This window comes from Neophocaena asiaeorientalis, unplaced genomic scaffold (assembly GCF_003031525.2).
Source record: "Neophocaena asiaeorientalis asiaeorientalis breed wild unplaced genomic scaffold, Neophocaena_asiaeorientalis_V1.1 scaffold807, whole genome shotgun sequence".
NCBI classification, from domain to species: Eukaryota; Metazoa; Chordata; class Mammalia; order Artiodactyla; family Phocoenidae; genus Neophocaena; species Neophocaena asiaeorientalis.
The window spans coordinates 395,331-415,257 of record NW_020173723.1 but is presented as its reverse complement, the minus strand read 5'-3'; the positions used below and the strand labels follow the sequence as shown (position 1 = coordinate 415,257).

Below are 19,927 nucleotides of genomic sequence, written 5' to 3'. Positions count from 1 at the left end.
TTTGCTGATGACACACTGCTTCAGATGTCTTTTGTGCATATGTCTGAGTCTTTATCCACTTGAGCAAAACTGTTTCAATTTTATAGTTCAGAGATTCTGACCCTCACCTCCTATATCCTGCCAACCAGACCCACCTCCTGGCTCTGGCCTCCTGGGGCCTGCCATGATTATTTGGGAGGGAAAGACTTGGTAATTTTCACTCACACCATACTACAATACTTCCTAAAGTTATGTAGCCATACAAGGTTCAGCTGCCTAAGATGCTGAGAACTTTATCTCATCTTCTTTCATCTTTCTCAAGACTTTATTGACTTACTCCTTCTCCGTATCTATTTTACTTCCTTTTATAGTCCCAACTCTCTATCACTGCCCCCCACCCTTTTCTAATAAGCCACAATAAAAAGTTATTCACAGCTCATTCTTTTTCCTGGAATTAAAATTCTCATAGGTCACAATAAATGTATACAAAAGTAAATGCAGGTGTACTATAATTTCACATAGGAGAATATTATGGTTGAGGAGGGATTACCATATAATTGAAATGACTGGATAGATTTACAAATATCCAATTTTATATCTTAAAAACAGAATATATCTTATTCACAAGTGTTCACATTTATAAAAATTCACTACATGCTTAGGCACAAAGAAACCTCAGAAATACTAAAGCCATATTCTCTAATCATTGCGAAATAAAATGAAAAATTAATAAAAATTAATGGTTTAAACAAAAATGACAATTACCTGGAACTTTCAAAAAATTATCCTGGGTTAAAGAGACAATAAATGTAATATCAAACTTTTTTGAAAATATAACACCACAGATAAAAAGGTATTGGATCTATTCATAGCTGTAACTCTCTGTATAATAACACTAAGGTTTTGGAAAAACTGTTGCAAATATAGTAGAAAAACCTGAATATCTTTATTTTATCAAGAGCTCACATAAATTAATTTAAAACATAAAATCCAATAAGTAATAAACAGGCAACGGATGTAAACAGTATACAAAAGGAGAAGCACATTATGTGAAAAATGTCAAATTCACCAGTAATTAAACAAACTAAAACAACATAAAAGTGGACACGATTATTTAAAGAAAAAAACAAAACAAAACACCTAAGTTGTCAGGGATGCAGCAAAACAGGAACTCCTCGTGGGAGCATGAAGGGTCCATCCTTTGGTAAAGCAACTTGTTAATAGTAATCAAGAACTTTAAAAAACATTTACAAATTTTGATCCAGTAATTCTACTTCTGGGATTCTATCCTCAGCATGCATCCCTACATATGGAAAAACTTCACTCACAAAGATGTTTATTGGAAATGGGAACAACCTAAATGTTCAATAACAGGGACACTTAAAAAAAACTATGTGACTATAAAAATTATGCTAACGAAGACTATGCTATAAGGTGGAAAATACTTGTGCTTCACTGCTACACTGAAAGTCAGGCTTTAAAACTGTATGTATAGCCTAACAATCACAAGGTCACCTCGTAATTTTTCAAGGTTGTAGTCAAATAAGTGCTAAAAAAGAGAAACAACCCAGGCATAGAAAAAGGAACTACAAGGAAATACACCAAAATAATGTCATGAGCGATTGTTTTTCTTTCTCCTCTAATCCATATTTCATGTCTTCTTTAATGAGTATATGCCATATTACTTACATCTTCACGGACAGAAAGAAATTGTCCACATCCTCCTTATGGATCAGAAGGAAACACCTTTTTACGTAGGGCATGTACTGCCATTGTTCCTGGGTCTCTAAATTCATTTTGATACTCTAGCACAAAAACTGTGGGATGGAAGTATGTCAGGCAAACTCCCTCTTGCCTTCTCTACTCCAACGACTTCTTTTTTCCTTATGATTCCCTCAATTTTCCAAACCTAAAGAAATCCTATCGGTCCTCTCTGCATTCACTATCTTCCTTTGTGTCTGGGATCATTCTCACCTCACTTCTGCAGTGCAGACAGTGCCCCCCTGGCATGCTGCTCCCAGTCTCAGAGTCCTGAACCCTTGCTAGCCCCAGCTCTCGGGCACTCCAAACACCCAGCAAAGGGTTCTGGGGCAACCAAATGTTCTGTTCCAGTACTTCTCAGGTTGGAGGAAGGGAATGAAAGCAGCATAAGGAATCTTGGAGCCGTAGAGAGAAGGTGGGAGATGTTTAGGAAATCCAACACAGGGCCTTTATGTGCAATTACAGATTGTATGTGATAAAGATTCAGATTTGTTTCTTGTATGGCAAAATTCTAGGACATATGTTTACTGAAAGAACAAAGGAATGCATGAATTAGGTTTCCCATCATCCTGCAATGACATAACTGATCAGTGACTCAAAGTGGTAGCTTCAGAGGAGGGGGCAGGGCAGGGAGCACTGGGGAAGGGAGGGCTTGGTTGTTTGGTACCAAAATAAGCCCTGACACTATGGCTTGCAATGACACTATGACATGGCTAGTCGAAGTGTGGCCTATGTAGGGGCAGCATTACTAACACCTGGGAGCTTGTTAGAAATGCACAATCTCAGACCCCACTCCAGAGCTGCGGGATCAGAATCTGCATTTTAACAAGATCCCCAATGATGCACATGCATATCGAAGTTTAAGAAATACTGCCTCAGAACACACACACACATTCACCAAGACAAAGGCAGTGCCTCTGCTCATCTGCACTTCCATCAAACCTCCAAGAGGTTTGATGATTCTTCACCACAAGGGCCGCCCTCAACTTTGGCCTCCCTCCAAACTTTTTCAGGGAATGGAGCTCACAAGGAACAGACCCGATGGGATGTGCCCCAGTCCTCACCTTCACTCTGCATAGGCAGGTGGAATTAAACACTAATGCCCTTCGGCACAACCACTGGTTATGGAGTGCAGAAGCAACCATAAAGACAACACAAGGGAGAAAATACTCTTAAAATACGGTTGGGCCAAGTAAAAGCAAGACCAATCACTGCCATTTGTAAAAAACTGTTTACCACATGTGCCCAATGACCATGCAAGACAATCATGATTAAAGAAATCATTTAATATGCACCTGTTGACTTTGTAAAGGTTTATTAGATTACAGGACTGGTAATCCCAAACTCATAATCAAGGCTAAACTTTGGACTTCTGCCTGCAAATCTCCAGGATGAACATGTAAATAGGTTCCCTACTTGGAACCTGGAAAGAAGTGAATAAAGCTTTTTATTCTTAAATCTAGGCTGCAGTTTTGGTAAAAGAGAGAGGTCTTTAAGCACTGCTGGGATGTGGAAGGGCTTATTGTGGGCACCAGACTCGACTCATCTTTCTAGGTCCAACTGAAGCGTTCCACATCTTTGAGAAGTTTTCCTCCAAATCATCAATCCCTGTTCTGTTTCTCATGGGATTTTCCTTAAACTTCTATTATGGCTCTTAGGGAGGTAGGAGAACTTATCTATTAGGAACCCATGCTTTGCAGCCTAACTATATTGGTCTAAATTCCCCCCTTTGCCTATTACTATCTGGATGACGTTGGCCAAGTAACTTCTCTCCACAGCTGTAAGATGCAGAAATCTCTATCATAGGTTTTTTTGGGAAGATGACATGAGACAATGCCAGATGTATGTATAAAAATTACAGTGCCTTGCACATAATAAAAAACCAATGTTAGCTATGATTATTAGCACTTCACAGAGTCTGGCTTCAATTAGAGTTGGTTGTATATATGTCTGCCTCCCTCACTAGACTGTGAGCAAACTGTTTATATCCCACACATCTGGCACAGGGACTTACAAATGGAAGACACAATAATATTTGTCAAACGGGTTTGAAGGTACGCCAAGAAAAGGAAAGGGAGGGTGCTGAAACAAATATAATGTACTTTATGATTTTATCCAGGGCCAACCTCTGTGGTGTTTGTTTTTCTTCTATTACCAGAGTATGTTGTCTCAGACTACGAGATTGGTCACTATAAAATGGGGCTGGTGGGACACTATTTCTGGAACCAGATGTTCTGTTCAGAGATAGTGAAGTTGTGCTATGAGGTATCTGAAACCTCCAGTTTGGTTCTCAGCTGAAAGGGGACTGGGGGCTGAAGTTCAGCCAGAGCTGGATGGGCCAAATGGGGTACCCTAGCATAGAGTCACATCAGCTCTGAAGGTCACCCACCTAGAAGAAATGCATTTCGTTTTTCAGTGTATTCACTTAGAGGGATGTCTTTACATATTGCACAAAAGAGCTGTTTGTACCAGCAGGACTCCACTGCAAACTCAAAGGTCCCCTTTTAAACCAGCCTACTGACGCTTGGATGAACATCAACTAAGATAATATTACTTAGCTTACTAAATATTTATTGAGTGCCCATTATGTGTTAAAAACTGTGCTAGACACTGCAGATCCAAAGGTAAATAAAGAAATTATAGTCAGGGGAAGGTTGGGAAGCCATGCAGAAGGCAGGAGTGTGGACAAATATGACAAGTGCCACCTTAGGTGTAAGTGGTGAGGTATTGCAGAAACATCCAATATAAGGCTACTGTAAGGCTTAAAGGAGGGACTAACAATCAAGATGAGGCTTGAAGGAGTGATTGCCACAGCTAACATTTATTGAGCACATATTATATACATCAGGCCCTGTTCTGAGAACCCTGCATGAATCCTTCATTTAGTCCTTACAACAACCCTGTGAGGTAGATAACATTATTCTCTTCATTTTACAGATGAGGAGACTGAGGCTCACAGGAAAGGGTGGAGCTGGGATTCAAACTCGAGCAGCTTGGTTCCAGACTAAAGGAGAAGGAGAGGACCAAATCAGCCTTCAAGGCAGAGGCAAGTGTCTTGAAACAATCTGGAAGGGAGGAAAGAAGTTCCCCAAGTCCCTTGAGGAACTGAAAGTGTCTGGGGGTGGGGACAGAAGTTCAGAGATGACTCAGCTCAATCTGCAGGTTAGAAGGGAAACCAGAGGCAGGGGATTTCTAGTCTGCTTTGGACTTTTGAAAACGAGCTGTGTGATTCCTGCCATCTAACCCCTCCTGGCTTCAGTCTCCCCGTTTTGTAAAAGTCAATAATAACAATACCTGGGCCCTACCACAGAGAATGGCCACGGGCACCAAATGGGAAAAATGCATGTAAACTTGATAGCAAAGAACAAATTCCTTACCAGACTTGAGATTTCACCAGTATCATTTCCCCTGTAGCTTCAAAGATTTGCAAACCCAAATCAACAACGTCAAAGCAGTAACAAGAGACTCTGAAGTGGAGCAACAGGGTAGGGAAATAGACCCTCGGACCCTGCGTCTGTTGCCTGCATTCAAATTCACAACTTACTGTGTGATCCCAAGGTAAGCTACTCTCTCACTACCTCAACTCCATCATCTGGGAAATGGGGATGATAATGATAGCACTCACCTTATAAGTTGCTGTGAGGAATAAGTAACACGTGTAATACGCTTAGAACAGCTCCCAGCACAGAGTAAAGATGAAAACGTTAACAGCTATCATTACTGTCATTATTAAGAACTCTACTGACTGCTCATCCCATTCCTCCACGTTGTATGGGATAAAAACATGTGGGGATATTAGAGACCAGAGCTGATGAAGGTTTGCAACCCTACACAACCACAATGCTGCAGACATTCTTCCTGGCTCCCACGGGCTGGCAAGCAGCTGGCTCTCTGTCCTGGCAGAAAATGCCCAAAAGAGGTAAAGGACAGAGACCGCACACCATCTGTACAAACCAGGCTGCTCTCGCAGTTTTTAGACAAAATCTAAATATAGTCTGTCCGATAAGCCTTGCTTTTTAAAGATAAAATTGTTCTTCGTACCTATACCCCTTCCCTCCCTCCCCACACCCATGCACACTCCCCCACACCTCCCAAGAAAAGTTTAGTCTTTTGCAAGACATACTCTCGGGTCCTGTTGTGACAGGCTCTTGCCACATTAACTTCTCTGTCTAATTCCAGGCAGAGAAGCCTTTGCTAATTTCACAACAGGAAAGCACACAGGAAATTCGAGAACAAGGCAAATCTACACACAGAGCCCAGCATCTTCAAGCAAACTCACTGAGGTACTGACCCGAAGCAAGACGACTCTGGACTGTAAATGAGGCAGCTGCCTCCTAAACTGCGAGGGGACGGAAGAAGTCTTTTGCCGCTAAAAAACCAGATCTGAATACCAATTGCTAATGAATATTCATGAGCTGCTCCAGCTTGCTCAGGAGCCACCCTTGACTCTAACCCCGGAGCTTGGCTTCCTAAAATGTTTCCCAAAGTTTTTTCTCTGCCTCCTCTCAGAAGGAGAGGGTGGGAAAGTGTATTTAGGGCTTTTTGCCTCTTGCTCTTTCAAGTACTTGCTTTTGGTCCGGGCTTTTGGTTTTCTTTTTTCCTTTTTTTTTTGTTTGTTCTTAAGGATTCAGATCAAATCAATTTTGCTCTTACCCCTTCTATCTTCCATAATTGGCAGCTTTTGTTTTCTTCCTCTTTGCTCTTTATTTTTCAGCCTCTGCTTGCTGTGGTCGGTCTCAGTGAGAGAGGTACTCAAGGAACAGAGATATAACAGACCCTCGGGCTCGTGGGAGGGGCTAAATTAGCCTGCCCCGTTTCGGAAGGAACCTCAAACCCTATGTCTTTTTCATTGAAAGGACAGAGTGGCCGAGAAGTCCAACAGCTCATTCCCCTAAAGCTTCCCCAGGTTGCAATTTTTTGTATCTTGAAACAATGTATGTTCAGATATCTCTCTTCAGCTCTTTCCCTCTCCCTTTGTTACAGAAATCCATTTTTCCCCTTGAAAAGTATATCTTGGCTGCAAGCAAAAAAAAAAAAAAAAGCTACTTACTTTTTGCAATTTTGAAGCAAGATAGCAAGAAACTTGTTACCTTTATTCTGCTCTGCAGTAGTTATTTCCACTATTTTATCTTCCAGGTCACTTATCTGTTCTTCTGCCTCAGTTATTCTGCTATTGATCCCTTCTAGAGTATTTTTAATTTCATTTATTGTGTTGTTCATCATTGCTTGTTTCCTCTTTAGTTCTTCTAGGTCCTTGTTAAATGTTTCTTGCATTTTCTCTATTCTATTTCCAAGATTTTGGATCATCCTTACTATCATTATTCTGAATTCTTTTTCAGGTAGACTGCCTCTTTCCTCTTCATTTGTTAGGTCTGGTGGGTTTTTATCTTGCTCCTTCATCTGCTGTGTGCTTTTCTGTCTTCTCATTTTGCTTATCTTACTGTGTTTGAGGTCTCCTTTTTGCAGTCTGCAAAAGTCGTAGTTCCCGTTGTTTTTGGTGTCTCTCCCCAGTGGCTAAGGTTGGTTCAGTGGGTTGTGTAGGCTTCCTGGTGGAGGGTACTAGTGCCTGTGTTCTGGTGGATGAGGCTGGATCTTGTCTTTCTGGTGGGCAGGTCCACGTCTGGTGGTATGTTTTGGGGTGTCTGTGGCCTTATTATGATTTTAGGCAGCCTCTCTGCTAATGGGTGGGGTTGTGTTCCTGTCTTGCTAGGGGTTTAGCATAGGGTGTCCAGCACTGTAGCTTGCTGGCCGTTGAGTGAAGCTGGGTCTTGGTGTTGAGATGGAGATCTCTGGGAGATTTTCGCCGTTTGATATTACGTGGAGCTGGGAGGTCTCTTGTAGACCAGTATCCTGAAGTTGGCTCTCCCACCTCAGAGGCACAGCACTGACTCCTGGCGGTAGCACCAAGAGCCTTTCATCCACATGGTTGCAACCTTGCCCGCCGACCATGCTCACCCAGTGTGCCGCAGAGTCTGGCGCTGGGTAGGGGGCGGGCTTCAGGGACCCTTCCTCGCTTCTGGCCTCTCTCCCACGGTGTCCTCTCCGCTGCTGCTGCCACTCCTTCCTTCTCTGGGCTCCTGTTGCTCAGCGGGCGCCTGCCACTACCAGCCGCTGGCACCCAGCCCCAGCCGGCCAAGCCCATGAAATTGGAAACCAGCAACAACGTAGATCTTTTAGGATGTGTTTGATCTTAAAGGACTACCTGCTAGTGTTGGAGGGTCTCCTGCAGAGGCGGGGGGTGGCTGTGGCTCACCATGGGGACAAGGACACTGTCCAAGAAACTTGTTACCTTGATACCCACCGGAAAAACTGTGGGACCCAAGAACAGTTCTTCCAGCCCCATAAATCTGATCACTTCTGGTCCCCTAATGAGCAATCCCTTTTAGAGGCTCATTACACCAGAAGAGCAACGGGTCACCCTAGCAAAAGATGCTGTGGCGAGAGAAAGCGTGGTATTGGTCACAAGGCAGGGTGGGACGGCAGGGGAGGCTGCTCGCTGGGAACAGCTGTCTAGCTGTACTGATGCAAGCTGTCTACCTTTTCCAAACCTAGACCTCCTATCTCTGAAGTCTTATGAGCAAGAATTGCTACACCCAGGCTTTGCCAACATGACCCAAATGCAGATGAGAAACTGACCAAAACATTTTAAAACTGTGTATATGAAGTTATTTTGAAATCAGGACAACAGCCAAGCCTCAGAGAGGAAGGTAAGTTCCCAAGTCCCAGGGCTGCCTGTCTGGGCAGCTTCCCCCTCCACAAGGCTGTCACAAACCTTAGCATTTTAGATTTGAAAGAGACCTCGGACATCTAGTCTAAGCAAGGATAGAGGCGTGGAGATGTTAAGCTACAAGTTCATGTTCACATTGAGAGCAGGGAGCTGGTTGCTACCATGCTCTCCAGCACTTAATATAGTTCCTCCCACGGTGTACGCTCTCAGTAAATTTTTGATAAATGGTTGAGTTAATAAACAGCAGCAAAGCAGAACATAAATCTGATTTCACTGATTGCTAGTTCATGCTCTTTCTACACTGTTTCTTCAGCATGAGAGGTGGTATCTAAAGCCAATTGTACCATAAGACATTTTTCTTCCAAATATACCATAAGCCATTAAATTTGTGACCAATAAAGATTGTTTTTGACTCTCTATATAACATATATTCTCCATTATACTTTTAATCATACTTCAATAAAGGCAGGGGCTTTTTTTAGTTTAGGCATCTCTGCTATTTGCACAGTGCTCAGCAGCATAGTATGTGCTCAATAAATGTTTGGTGCTGGACTGCCCTGGTGGTCCAGTGGTTAAGACTCTGTGCTTCCACTGCAGGGGGCATGGATTCGATCCCTGGTCAGGGAACTATGATCCCACAAGGTGCGGCCCCCAAAAATAAATAAATAAAAATGTTGGTGCTTTGATAAATCTGGGTCTGTACAATACTCTTTCTTCACCTTACTAAGGTTTCAGATTTAGAGCATTTGCCATTTATAATAAAAACTAATTATACTAAATGAAAATCCAGTGGATGCCTTCTCCCGAGCCAGTTTAGACTCCATTTCTAATAATATTGGTTTGATATCTGTGCTATTGTGGTAAAAAAATTTTTTACTTTTTTATTTAATTAATTTTTATTGGAGTATAGTTGCTTTATCATATGTGTTTACAATATGTATTTTGTGTTAGTTTCTACTGTACAGCACAGTGAATCAGCTATACGTATACATATATCCCCTCTTTTTTGGATTTCCTTCCCATTTAGGTCACCACAGAGCAGTGAGTAGAGTTCCCTGAGCTATATAGTACATTCTCATTAGTTATCTATTTTATACATAGTATCAATAGTGTATATATGTCAGGACTTCCCAGGGGTAGAAGGTAATAATTTAGTGAAGACCTGGGGGAATGAGCTGTGTGGTTATTTATGTCCTTTTGATATTATTTAAATGGTTCTTACCCATGGTTGGTTTCAAGGCTAAAAGGAGACTGCAAAAGAATGGGGTTTTATCATTGATAGGGATGTCAGAGGCATGATAAATCATACTTCAAGAAACATGTTAAATGTTGTATGGCAATTAACAAATCTAATCTCAGGAATTCATAGATTTTTTTTTTCCACCAGGAACACACCCAAACCCCATCTTCTTACATCTGCTATAAACTAAGATACTAAGTCAGTACTCTTTGGTATTTGGTGTATGAATATTCAACAAGCAAAATTTGCCAGCACCTTTTGAAAATCATATCAAATTTTCTTGACACTATTTGACATTGTACTTTGACAATCTATCAGCACCACATGCACGTCTTATCAAAAAAATTGTTTAGATTAACTCAATCATATTTGTAGTTCTCTACCATCAGTAATAACCTCTGCCCGCACTCCACCTGCCTGCTTACAGGTATTTAGGGATGATAAAAACCCCTGTGAGGGATAGGAAATAGGGCATGGGATGGATATAAAAGTACTCAGAGTATTTAGAATGCACACTGGTTCAGAAAATGCCCCTTCCCTTCTTTTAGGAGAGGAGTAGGAAAGGCACTGTCTCTCGGAGCAGAGCCATGGTTCTCAACCCTACCTGCACATTATACATTATATGTAATCACTGCGGGTGCTTTAAAAGTGCTAATGCTCATCCCTACCCTCAGAAATTGGAATCTGGTCTGGGATTCAGATAAGGATTTCTCGTAAAAGGGCTCAGGTGATTTTAATGTGCTGCCAGGGTTTTGGAGTTAAGGAGATCTAGGTTTGAATCTTCACTGTGTAAAATTAGACAAGTTAGTGAGCCTCTCTGAACCTCAGTTTACCTGAGAAATAAAGATTAAAAAAAAAATCTACTTCATAGAGTCATTGTAGGGAAATAAATGTGTAAGAAATCCCAACAGAGACCCTAGCACATAGTTGGCACTCAACAAGTTTGAGTTCCTTTCCTCTTCACTTATATGCTAGGTATATGGTTCAGATTAAATAAAACATTGTCTTCTCTTCTGTGTCCCTTACTTTCTCCCCCTCCAATATCTTCCATTTATTTTTCAGACCTTCTCCCCCTCCCATATCTTCCATTTATTTTTCAGAAGTAACCCCAGGGCAACTGAAGGGAATGAGAACAGAATTCCCTCCAACAGCACAGAGTACCTCTCCACCTCCCTTCCCCAAATTTAATGTGATCCTACGTATTCAACAGCAACTGTGGGACTAGGGACATGCTGAGAGATGGGATTGGGGAGTGAAGTATGACCAAGGGTCACCCATGCCTCTGTTGTTCCAGGATAAGCAAGTGGCCTGGGTAGTCAGGAAGGAATGCCCTGAACTCTGAGTTAGGGGAAGCCCTTGAATGTTGCAGAATGGCCAGCTCTTCCAAAGTGGAAGTATGTGACCAAACAGTTGCACCATAAGAAGGCATGCTCAGAGCACATAGCACAGCAAAGTCAAGCACAGCAGACACTCAATAAGGAGTGTGCAGAATTGAAATAAAGGTCTTGAACTGCAGGTAAATGCCTAACCTGATCCCAGTACTTGATGAAGTCTGTGTTGTGTAAGCATTATCTTGGTTTGCGTCAAGTATCTCACAACTGATTCATAACCACTCTTATCTGAGCTACAACTACCCCTTACTTCCCCCGCATTTGCTGAAATCTCTTGCATTTTCTGTTGAAACATCCCCTTTACCTCCTTCATCCTTCTACCCCCACTTCAAGTGCCCTGATTCCTCTAAATGTCTCAGAGGTTTGCAGACATAATGAGTGAAGTGTCCCTTCATTAAAAAAATGATAAAATTGGGGCTTCCCTGGTGGCGCAGTGGTTGAGAGTCTGCCTGCCAATGCAGGGGACACGGGTTCGAGCCCTGGTCTGGGAGGATCCCACATGCCGCGGAGCAGCTAGGCCCGTGAGCCGCAACTGCTGAGCCTGTGCGTCTGGAGCCTGTGCTCTGCAGCAAGAGAGGCCGCGATAGTGGGAGGCCTGTGCACTGCAATGAAGGGTGGCCCCCTCTTGCCGCAACTAGAGATATAAATACTAAAAAAAAAAAAAAAAAAAAAAAGATGAACTTGTATTGCTACTCAAGAGGCAGGCCCCAAATCCAAGAGTTTCAGGTATAATAACTGATAACAGCTATAACATCTTTAAGGTCAAAGACATTCATTTCCAAAGAAACTACTCACAATCTACGAAAGTCCAATCGATTTATAAAAGCCCCAACTATTTAAAATTTTTTTTAATTTTAACATATTTTTTAAATGTTAAATTTAAATAGAGATGGTAAACAGATCAGTGGCTGCCTGAGATTCACTGGGGTGGAGGGAGGTCTGAATAGGTGAAGCTCAGGGGACTTTTCAGAATGTGAAACTATTGAGTATGATACTGCAATGCCAATGTAAATGTGACGATATTCATAACCTACAGAAATTTAAAGGACAAAAATGAACCTTAATGTATACAGTTTTAAAAAAAATCATCCATGGGGTTAAGGGATCCCTGAATGGAATGTTGATTGTGACAAAAGAATCTAACTGTATTACGAATGTATGAAAGAGCCTCATTGAAGGGAGTAGGGGAAAGGGTACTGACCTGAGTCACTTTGGAAATGAGTAAAGTTTGTAAGACTAAAGGCAAAAGGAACTATACAAAAACATATTACTCTATTTGATGAAGCTGTTTCCCATGGGGATACAGGTTCATAATTCTGAGACCACTACATATGTATACTGGAATTGAACAATTACGTAAATAGATGACAGTAGGAGTCAGGTGTTGGAGCGGAAGGTTACAGACAGGCAAGGGTAAGTGGCTAATTATAACAATCTATCACACTAATTTAAGATGTTAACGGGAAACTGGGCATGGAGTATAGGAGAACTTTCTGTACTATCTTTACAACTTTTCTGTAAATCAAAAACTATTCTAAAATTAAAAGTATATTTTTAAAATTATGTTGTTAAGCATTGTATAGGTGTTTAAAGGTATCTGTTGTACCGAAACCCCTTGCTGAAGGACATCTTTACTAAAGTAACTGCTAAAAGGACACGGTTTTGCAAAAGCATTTGTTACACATGATTTCTTGTTCAAACAATTCATTGTCTCTACATCCAGCAAAGCAAAATTAACTCAGGCTGTGGGCCAAGACATGGAAACAGCCTTGTTATATAGACTCAGTGTGATACTGGTAGTACTCAAATCTTTTCATCCATGACACACAATATTCCCATTGGTCTAAAAGAAAAAAAGCCTCTAAGTTGATTCCCCACTGGCTCAAAAAGTTTCCAAGTAAGTGTCTCTGGAGAGAAGTCAGAAACTCTGGGTCCAAGTGAGGGCAGGAAGGAGAACGGACTGCTGGTTCCAGAACTTGAAAAAAATAATAATAAAGGAAGGGAAATGCCTACGCTTCTTCAGATGGCCACCGTCATAAGGGAACATTGCCAGAGAACTTAAAGTAGCTCCGAGAAGGCAAAAAGTTGGAGTTAAGAAAAATTCATCATATTTAACTGACCCTAAGTGCCTGACTGCATTTGCTAAGCAATCAAGATTACAAAGGGCATAAATCTCTGTCTTCTAATTTAGGACATTTCTGGTCCTAGGAGGCAGGGGACATTCTTAAAGAACACATGGCTTCTAGAATCTTATGCTCAAGACCTTAACAGGGTGGCTCAAACACCCAGTTTTTGAAGACAATAATAGCCCGTAATACCAGGCCAGTCTGTAGCAAGAAGCTCCCATGTTGCTGTTAATGCTCTGCCTCTGCAGAGATCTGCCGGGGGTGACAAACCCTGGAGACAAGGCCAAAGTCAGGCACCCTGCACTCCTTTACATTAGGCCCTTCATCCATTCAGGACCATCAAAGCCTGAAGAAATAATAGCGTGGGAAACGATAATAGTGATTTTCTGGCTTTTGAGATTATTACTCAGCCTAGACAGTTATCCCAGCTCATCCTTCAAGGTCTAGTTCAAACCTTAAATCTTTAAAGGCTTCCAGCTCCTCCAAATTCTGAGAGCATAATTCTTCTCTCTAAGTGACAAATAGCTTGGCACTTGCTTAATGCCTTGCATTGCTAGCTTCAAGTGTGATTTATCTCATATGCACAACATAGAGTCTGACTGCAAATTCTTTTTCTCTCCTCCCCATCCGCGTCTTCCATATTCCATAGCACCCAGTCCAGGGTTTTGCATATGTGCTTAAATTTTAGGGGGAAAAGTTAGCTAGAACCTTTTAATAGATGAGCCATTCTCGAGTAAAACTCCTTCTCAGCATACGAATTGGTCACTCAAATCTCTCCCAACTCCGAAATTTTCTGATCTAGTCCAAAGTATGTAACAATTCCTATTGTTTTTTAAAATTCATTACTCGGCATATGACAGGTAATCTTCCACTGCTGAATTGTAATCTTTAAAAGGTTTCAAAAGCCAACTGGGAGTCAAGAATTAAATTAAAATTCACCTGCATTAGGCATTGTTACAAACAGCTCATCTGAGTTGGCGATCAGATGAAAAGATACCTTCCACACAACACTAAGCATGCACGTGCACAAAGACAAACACAGCATAACTTACAGTTCTGCCTGGAAACAGACTGATTTCTTTTGACATTAATTGCAAGACACACACTTAATTTCAAAACATTAAAATCTGTTTTTATCACGTGTTTTAGAATTAAGGATATACAGACTACATATAGAAAATGTCTGTAAGCCTACCCACACAACCGTTCACCTTAATTTCCAGGAAAAATAGAAATTACATAGGGTTCCCTGCTCCAAAGCCTCTGCAATGGCAAAGAGAAAGCTGCCGGAGGAGAAAGGTGTCTGTGGGAGGGACAGATGCGGGAACACAAGGATCTGCACTTTGTGTGTCAACAATGCCTTGCAGACGAGACAATGTTTTTTCTGCTGCCATAATCCAGAGGATGGACAACATGGATTTTACAGGACATACTCAAGCGTGACAGGCAACTAGAGGAAAGTAGAAGGAAGTACCAGGATATATTACTTCATTAAGGGCTTCCCTGGTGGCGCAGAGGTTGAGAGTTCCGCCTGCTGATGCAGGGGACGCGGGTTCGTGCCCCGGTCCGGGAATATCCCACATGCCGCAGAGTGGCTAGGCCCGTGAAGCATGGCCACTGAGCCTGCGCGTCTGGAGCCTGTGCTCCGCAACGGGAGAGGCCACAACAGTGAGAGGCCCGCGTACCGAAAAAAAAAAAAAAAAAAAACTTCATTAATATTTGACTAATATATAAATATTTACCACATGTACAATTATGTTACTGTGCTTTGAAAAGGGAGTAAGTTAGAAGAGAATCAGTGAGGAAAAGAATACTTTCCCCTTCTCTGCTTAACTGCCCTCCAGTTCCTTCTTCTGCCTAGCCAGAAAAGCCCTGTGAAAAAGAGACTGCAGTGCTCCCAAACAGTATGCCATGATTTATTATAGCTGTGCTACATCCCTTAGCCTCCCATACAGCCAGCACTTGTCATATTCTGCTTTTGTTTGGGTTATTTATGCATGGAGCAGATTCAATCTTAAACCACCACATTTAGGTATCCAAGAAATTTTGCTATGTTTATTTTCTTTATATCAACTTAAACCCATCTCAGTTCCCTCTGAGCTGCCAAGAAAATCAATCACAATCATTACTGGAGTCCCCTCACCTCCCTGGTTTACACCATAATCTGGGAGAAGTGCATGTATCAGAAAATAGGGGAAGGACTCCTAATCCCTCATTTACTTTGATCCCTTTTGATATTCTCACTGCCCAACCTTGAAATGTGACAGGCTTTCCGTTCCAGTGCTGAATGGGGATGGTGGAGGACTGAAGAGGGAGCTTTGCCTCTGATGGAAGCGCTGGCCATCCTACTGACCAGGACACAACCACAGAACAGTCAAGGGTGCCCAGTACCCATCGCCCACCAACCTCCACCCCCTTCCCAGTGCTCCAGAATTTCCACTCTTCCCTGGCCCTCAAAGGTACCCCTTTATTTCTTCCTGAATACTCTATTGCTTCAGAGCACCTTGTGCAATTTCAATAACAAGCTAGGGTAGGATTGGAGACCCACAATAACTAACACCTTAACAAAGTATCCTGCCTCTTACACTGGAGTTACCATTCCTTCCCACCCCAAGTTTCCCTTCAGTCCTCACTACATTCTCCATCACTACTAGACTTGGAGTTCTGGAGGGAAAGGACAGTTTACTACTCATTTTATATCCTCTAAAATACCTAACATGGGGATTCTCAACCACTGCACACAAGAAGTCAAATCCCCCCTCCCCAGTAAAAATTTAGTCCCTCCAAATTTTTACTGATGTTTTAAAAAAGCTTTTTGCTACAGTTGAGTATAAATATTGTCACAGCAATGCCTGAGGCATGAAATGAAGCACTCAGGCAGCTGAGTGTAGAGCAGCTTTGCTGTAACTAAGCAGTATGAGGTTAGCATATCACCAGATAGGGCTACAGAGGAATGACACGAGCTCTGCCTCCAAGAAGAGCACAGCCGGGCAAAACCAGCTCTTCTCCAACAGCAGCTATCCTGAAGAGCAACCCATAGATAACCCTGATACCTTTATTGACATTATGGTGGTGATTGCGTTATAATCATTGCTGGCCTGATTTGTGTTGCTGTCAACCATTTAATTATCCCACAGTATGTCTCCAAAAATTCTAAAATTTGAAGTGTTTCTCTGAAGAGACTGCTGGCTGTACACTCCTCTTATTCTTATTTTCTTCCGATCTAAAAGAATATCCATTGTTTAGCCATCCGGCATAAAGACTACATTGCCCAGCCTATTTTGCAGCTGTGTGTACAAGAGCAGTGAATCACTCTGGGGCTAGCAACAATGGGTATCCATGACTACACTTGACCTGAAGGGGCAGGGAGAGGAAGGAAGAGGTTCCTGGAACCCACAGAGTAAGCTGTGGCTACAGAAGACAGTTGTCTGACAAGAACTGTGGCTTCTGCATTGGGTTGGGGTCCCCCAAAAGTAATTCTCAAAGGTAGGATTTCAGCACAAGTAGTTTATTTAGAAGCAATTCCAAGAGGCACTGGAAGCGGGTGGGTAAGTGAGACAGGGGAGGGAAGGAGGCCGACAGTGCGCACTGATCAGCAGATCACCACTGACTGCAAATGGGGCTCAGTCTCGATAGGGACCTCTAGGAGATGGTGAAGAACAAGGCTCAGAGTTGTCCCAACCTGGGGGAGAGGACATGGGGGTGTTTACCCACCAATTCCCATACATCATTGGTTAAGGGCTGCTCCCTGGGGATATCAACTGTCCAGCACCTTTGCCCTGCCCTGCGCATGGTGTAGGCATGCTCCCATGGCCAGAAAAAGCCCTCAGGCAGAGAGTGGCGGGTGTTCACACAGGAAGCAGCCACCACCGTACATCAGGCATGGTGAGGGCTGAGGGTACCTGGGCAGGGGACCTATGGCATCTGCTATACCTTCAGTTAAGGACTGTAGCCACTGCCACTGTGGCCCAGCAGGGAAGCAGCAGAGGAATAAATACCTGACCTCACTCTCTGCCCTCCCATCTCCTGCTGAACCTAATCAGAAGCCCCTTGATTCAGTTCACTCTGAACAACCTCCCATGGCACAGAGCAGGGTGGAAGAGGATGAACAGTGGACTGTGGAGCAAGCAGAGAATATCCAGCACATCTGCCTCCCACTGTCTCCAAATGTCTATATTTAAAATCTAGGACAGGGACTTCCCTGGTGGTCCAGTGGCTAAGACTCTGTGCTCCCAATGCAGGGGGCCGGGGTTCGATGCCTGGTCAGGGAACTAGATCCCACATGACACAACTAAGACACGGTGCAACCAAATAAATAAATATGTAAAATATTTTTTAAAAAAATAAAATAAAATCTAGGACAGCACTTTTTGACTATAGAAATATTGTGATACATTTATATCTTTGCTAAAACTAAAGAAACCTGTGACTGGGAAGGACCTTGGAAAACATCTCTGTGAGTCCAAGCAGTAGAGAGAGCACTAAGAAAATGAGAGGAGACTTAAGTTCTAGTTCTGGATCTAATAATTACAATGATGCCACTTCGGGCAAGTCATTTAGTACTTCAGGCTGTTTCCTCATCCTTATAATAGGGCAAGGTCCTACTGACATAACAAAGATATTATGAAAATCAAAACAATATAAAATACCCTGTAATTAAAAGGGTTATACAGTGAGGTGTTAGTATACCCTCACTGTTCCAGACAGATGAGAAGTAATACCACTTTTAAACACATTTAGGAAGGAAATGCCACTATTTTGTTTAACTATGTTTTTTTCAATTAGGAAGATATTTACATATCTACCACCACAAAAAATTTTTAATGAGACAAGGCAAAAATAATTAACATGTATTTACTTACAATTATTTTCTGACCACTAATCCCCCACCAAAAAAATCTACATTCAATTAATTACATCAGTTTCTAATGAATAGGCATAGTTATTTTTCTCTAGTTATTTCCTTTTATTGTTGACAGTGTGCTTTACTCTTTTAACCACTTCTTCTTTTATCCTTATGTGTTCAACATTTCTGATGATCCAGTAATCATGCCCAAGATCACAATTCTACGTCTTTTCTCTTTTCACTTCCCTTTTAATGTAGAAAATAAGGTTAATGATGGAGGCACCATCAGATTATAGTAAGAAATACTAGGTAGAACATCTTCTAGGTGTAATCACCAATCCAAGGAATGAATAAAGTTACAATTATTGTTCCTAAATGGAGATGTCAGAGTTGCTGCCTTGTTACAAATCAGGAATCAAGATAACATTAACCCAGAGAAATTCATGAAACAAAATGCAGTGTTTCCTGTGGTGTTATCACACTGTTACTGCATTAAGATCCCAACCAGTGTAGTAACTCATTTGGCTGGCCTAAAGTTTTCACGAAGGAACTCTGGGGGAGGGGAGATTGCTTAAATGTACCACCACTAGGAAAATAAGCATTTGATAGTTCTTACCCATCTACAAGGTAGAGGAAGGTGGAGACAAAGTCATTAAGGAAACAAAATAAGACATTTCATAAGAATGAACAATTTTTTAAAAAGAGTGAATATAAAGATATCATTCTTTTTGCTGACTCTATTGTTTCAAGTCTTTGTGGTGGGTGGGAACAGGAAGACTTTAAAGCAGAGGGAAGGAAAAGGCTTTGCCCTTTTCCTTAAAGCAAGTTAACTCTATTTTAATTAGCTTTCTGGCTGTTATCTCTTTGCTTCACATCAAGAACACTGCAATACCCCATTATCACACCATCTTGAGGAAACAGATACTGCCCTCCTGAACTTTGGCAAGAAGCATAACAGACATAGCACCTCAGGACTGACCACTCCAGGAAAGTTTTTGCATAGACCCTCCTCCCAGTAAGTTAAAGGAAACTACTTAAAAAAAATTCTCTATGAAATGATAAGCCATTTTCCATGTAGGTAATTTTCATTGTCCATATTTACGTTTCTCTGAATATAATTGTTAGAAACTCCATTTAAAATGCTAGAATGTCTGATATGTGCTTAAAAAAAGAGGGGGGGAGGGAGGGAAGAGGGAGGGAGAGAGAGAATGGGGAGAATATTGGAGAAGAAAATTCAAGTAAGATGAAATATATTCAGTGGTTAGCTAGCCTTAATAAGCTATTATTTTTATATTCCTAAACTTGCTAAAGATTATTCCAATTTGTAATACCTAAAACAACAAACTTATATTAGGATTTAAAAAAAGGTTTTGATGGAAGGGATATTCAAATAATTTAATTTACAAAGAATGTTAAGTGAATACTCTGATATTTACACAACTTTCATTCCAAATGTGGAAACTCTATAGATTGGTTTGGGTTTCGGCATCAGACTGCTAGGAATAATCAAACAGATAGATACTATCTGGGTGTCATTTTTAGGGTGCTGTTAAGAGAGCCTCAATCAAAATTTAAATACCTCTACCACCTGCCTGCTGAGATTTTAGACCTCTGTTAACTGTGGACAAATTCACTCCACAATTAGTTGTAAATAGCCATGAGAACAGTAACAACAGATACCATTTCTAGGTTTAAAAAAGAAGAAAATGCATGTACTTAAATGAATTATAAATATTGATATTGATATGAATTTTAAATATTGATCTGACCAATAAATGGGAAAGAGGGGATAGAGAGATTATGCTCTCCCCAGAACACATTTTTTTTTTTTTTTTTTTTTTTTTTTTTTTTTTTTTT

The 19,927-nt window shown here is 41.5% G+C and overlaps 2 protein-coding genes across 8 annotated transcripts in view; one reads left to right on the top strand and one right to left on the bottom strand.

Moving 5' to 3' along the window:
- The window catches only part of ENTPD1 (ectonucleoside triphosphate diphosphohydrolase 1), a 106,452-nt gene that overhangs the window by 76,513 nt on the left and 10,012 nt on the right, over nucleotides 1–19,927 (bottom strand). Inside the window, exon 1 of one of the 7 annotated variants that reach the window (XM_024750671.1) lies at nucleotides 6,394–6,686. The exons of 4 other annotated variants lie outside the window; for them this stretch is intronic. In XM_024750671.1, coding sequence (XP_024606439.1) covers nucleotides 6,394–6,409 — 16 coding nt within the window. In that variant the 5' untranslated portion in view covers nucleotides 6,410–6,686. Of the gene's footprint in view, nucleotides 1–6,031; nucleotides 6,355–6,393; nucleotides 6,687–19,927 lie in introns of those variants that run through there. 2 more of the 7 variants (XM_024750669.1, XM_024750674.1) reach the window with 2 other exon arrangements.
- TCTN3 (tectonic family member 3) overlaps nucleotides 18,745–19,927 on the top strand; it is a 40,228-nt gene continuing 39,045 nt past the window's right edge. The window contains exon 1 of the mRNA XM_024750668.1: nucleotides 18,745–19,085. The gene's annotated coding sequence lies outside the window, so the exon portion shown is untranslated. The remainder of the gene's footprint in view (nucleotides 19,086–19,927) is intronic.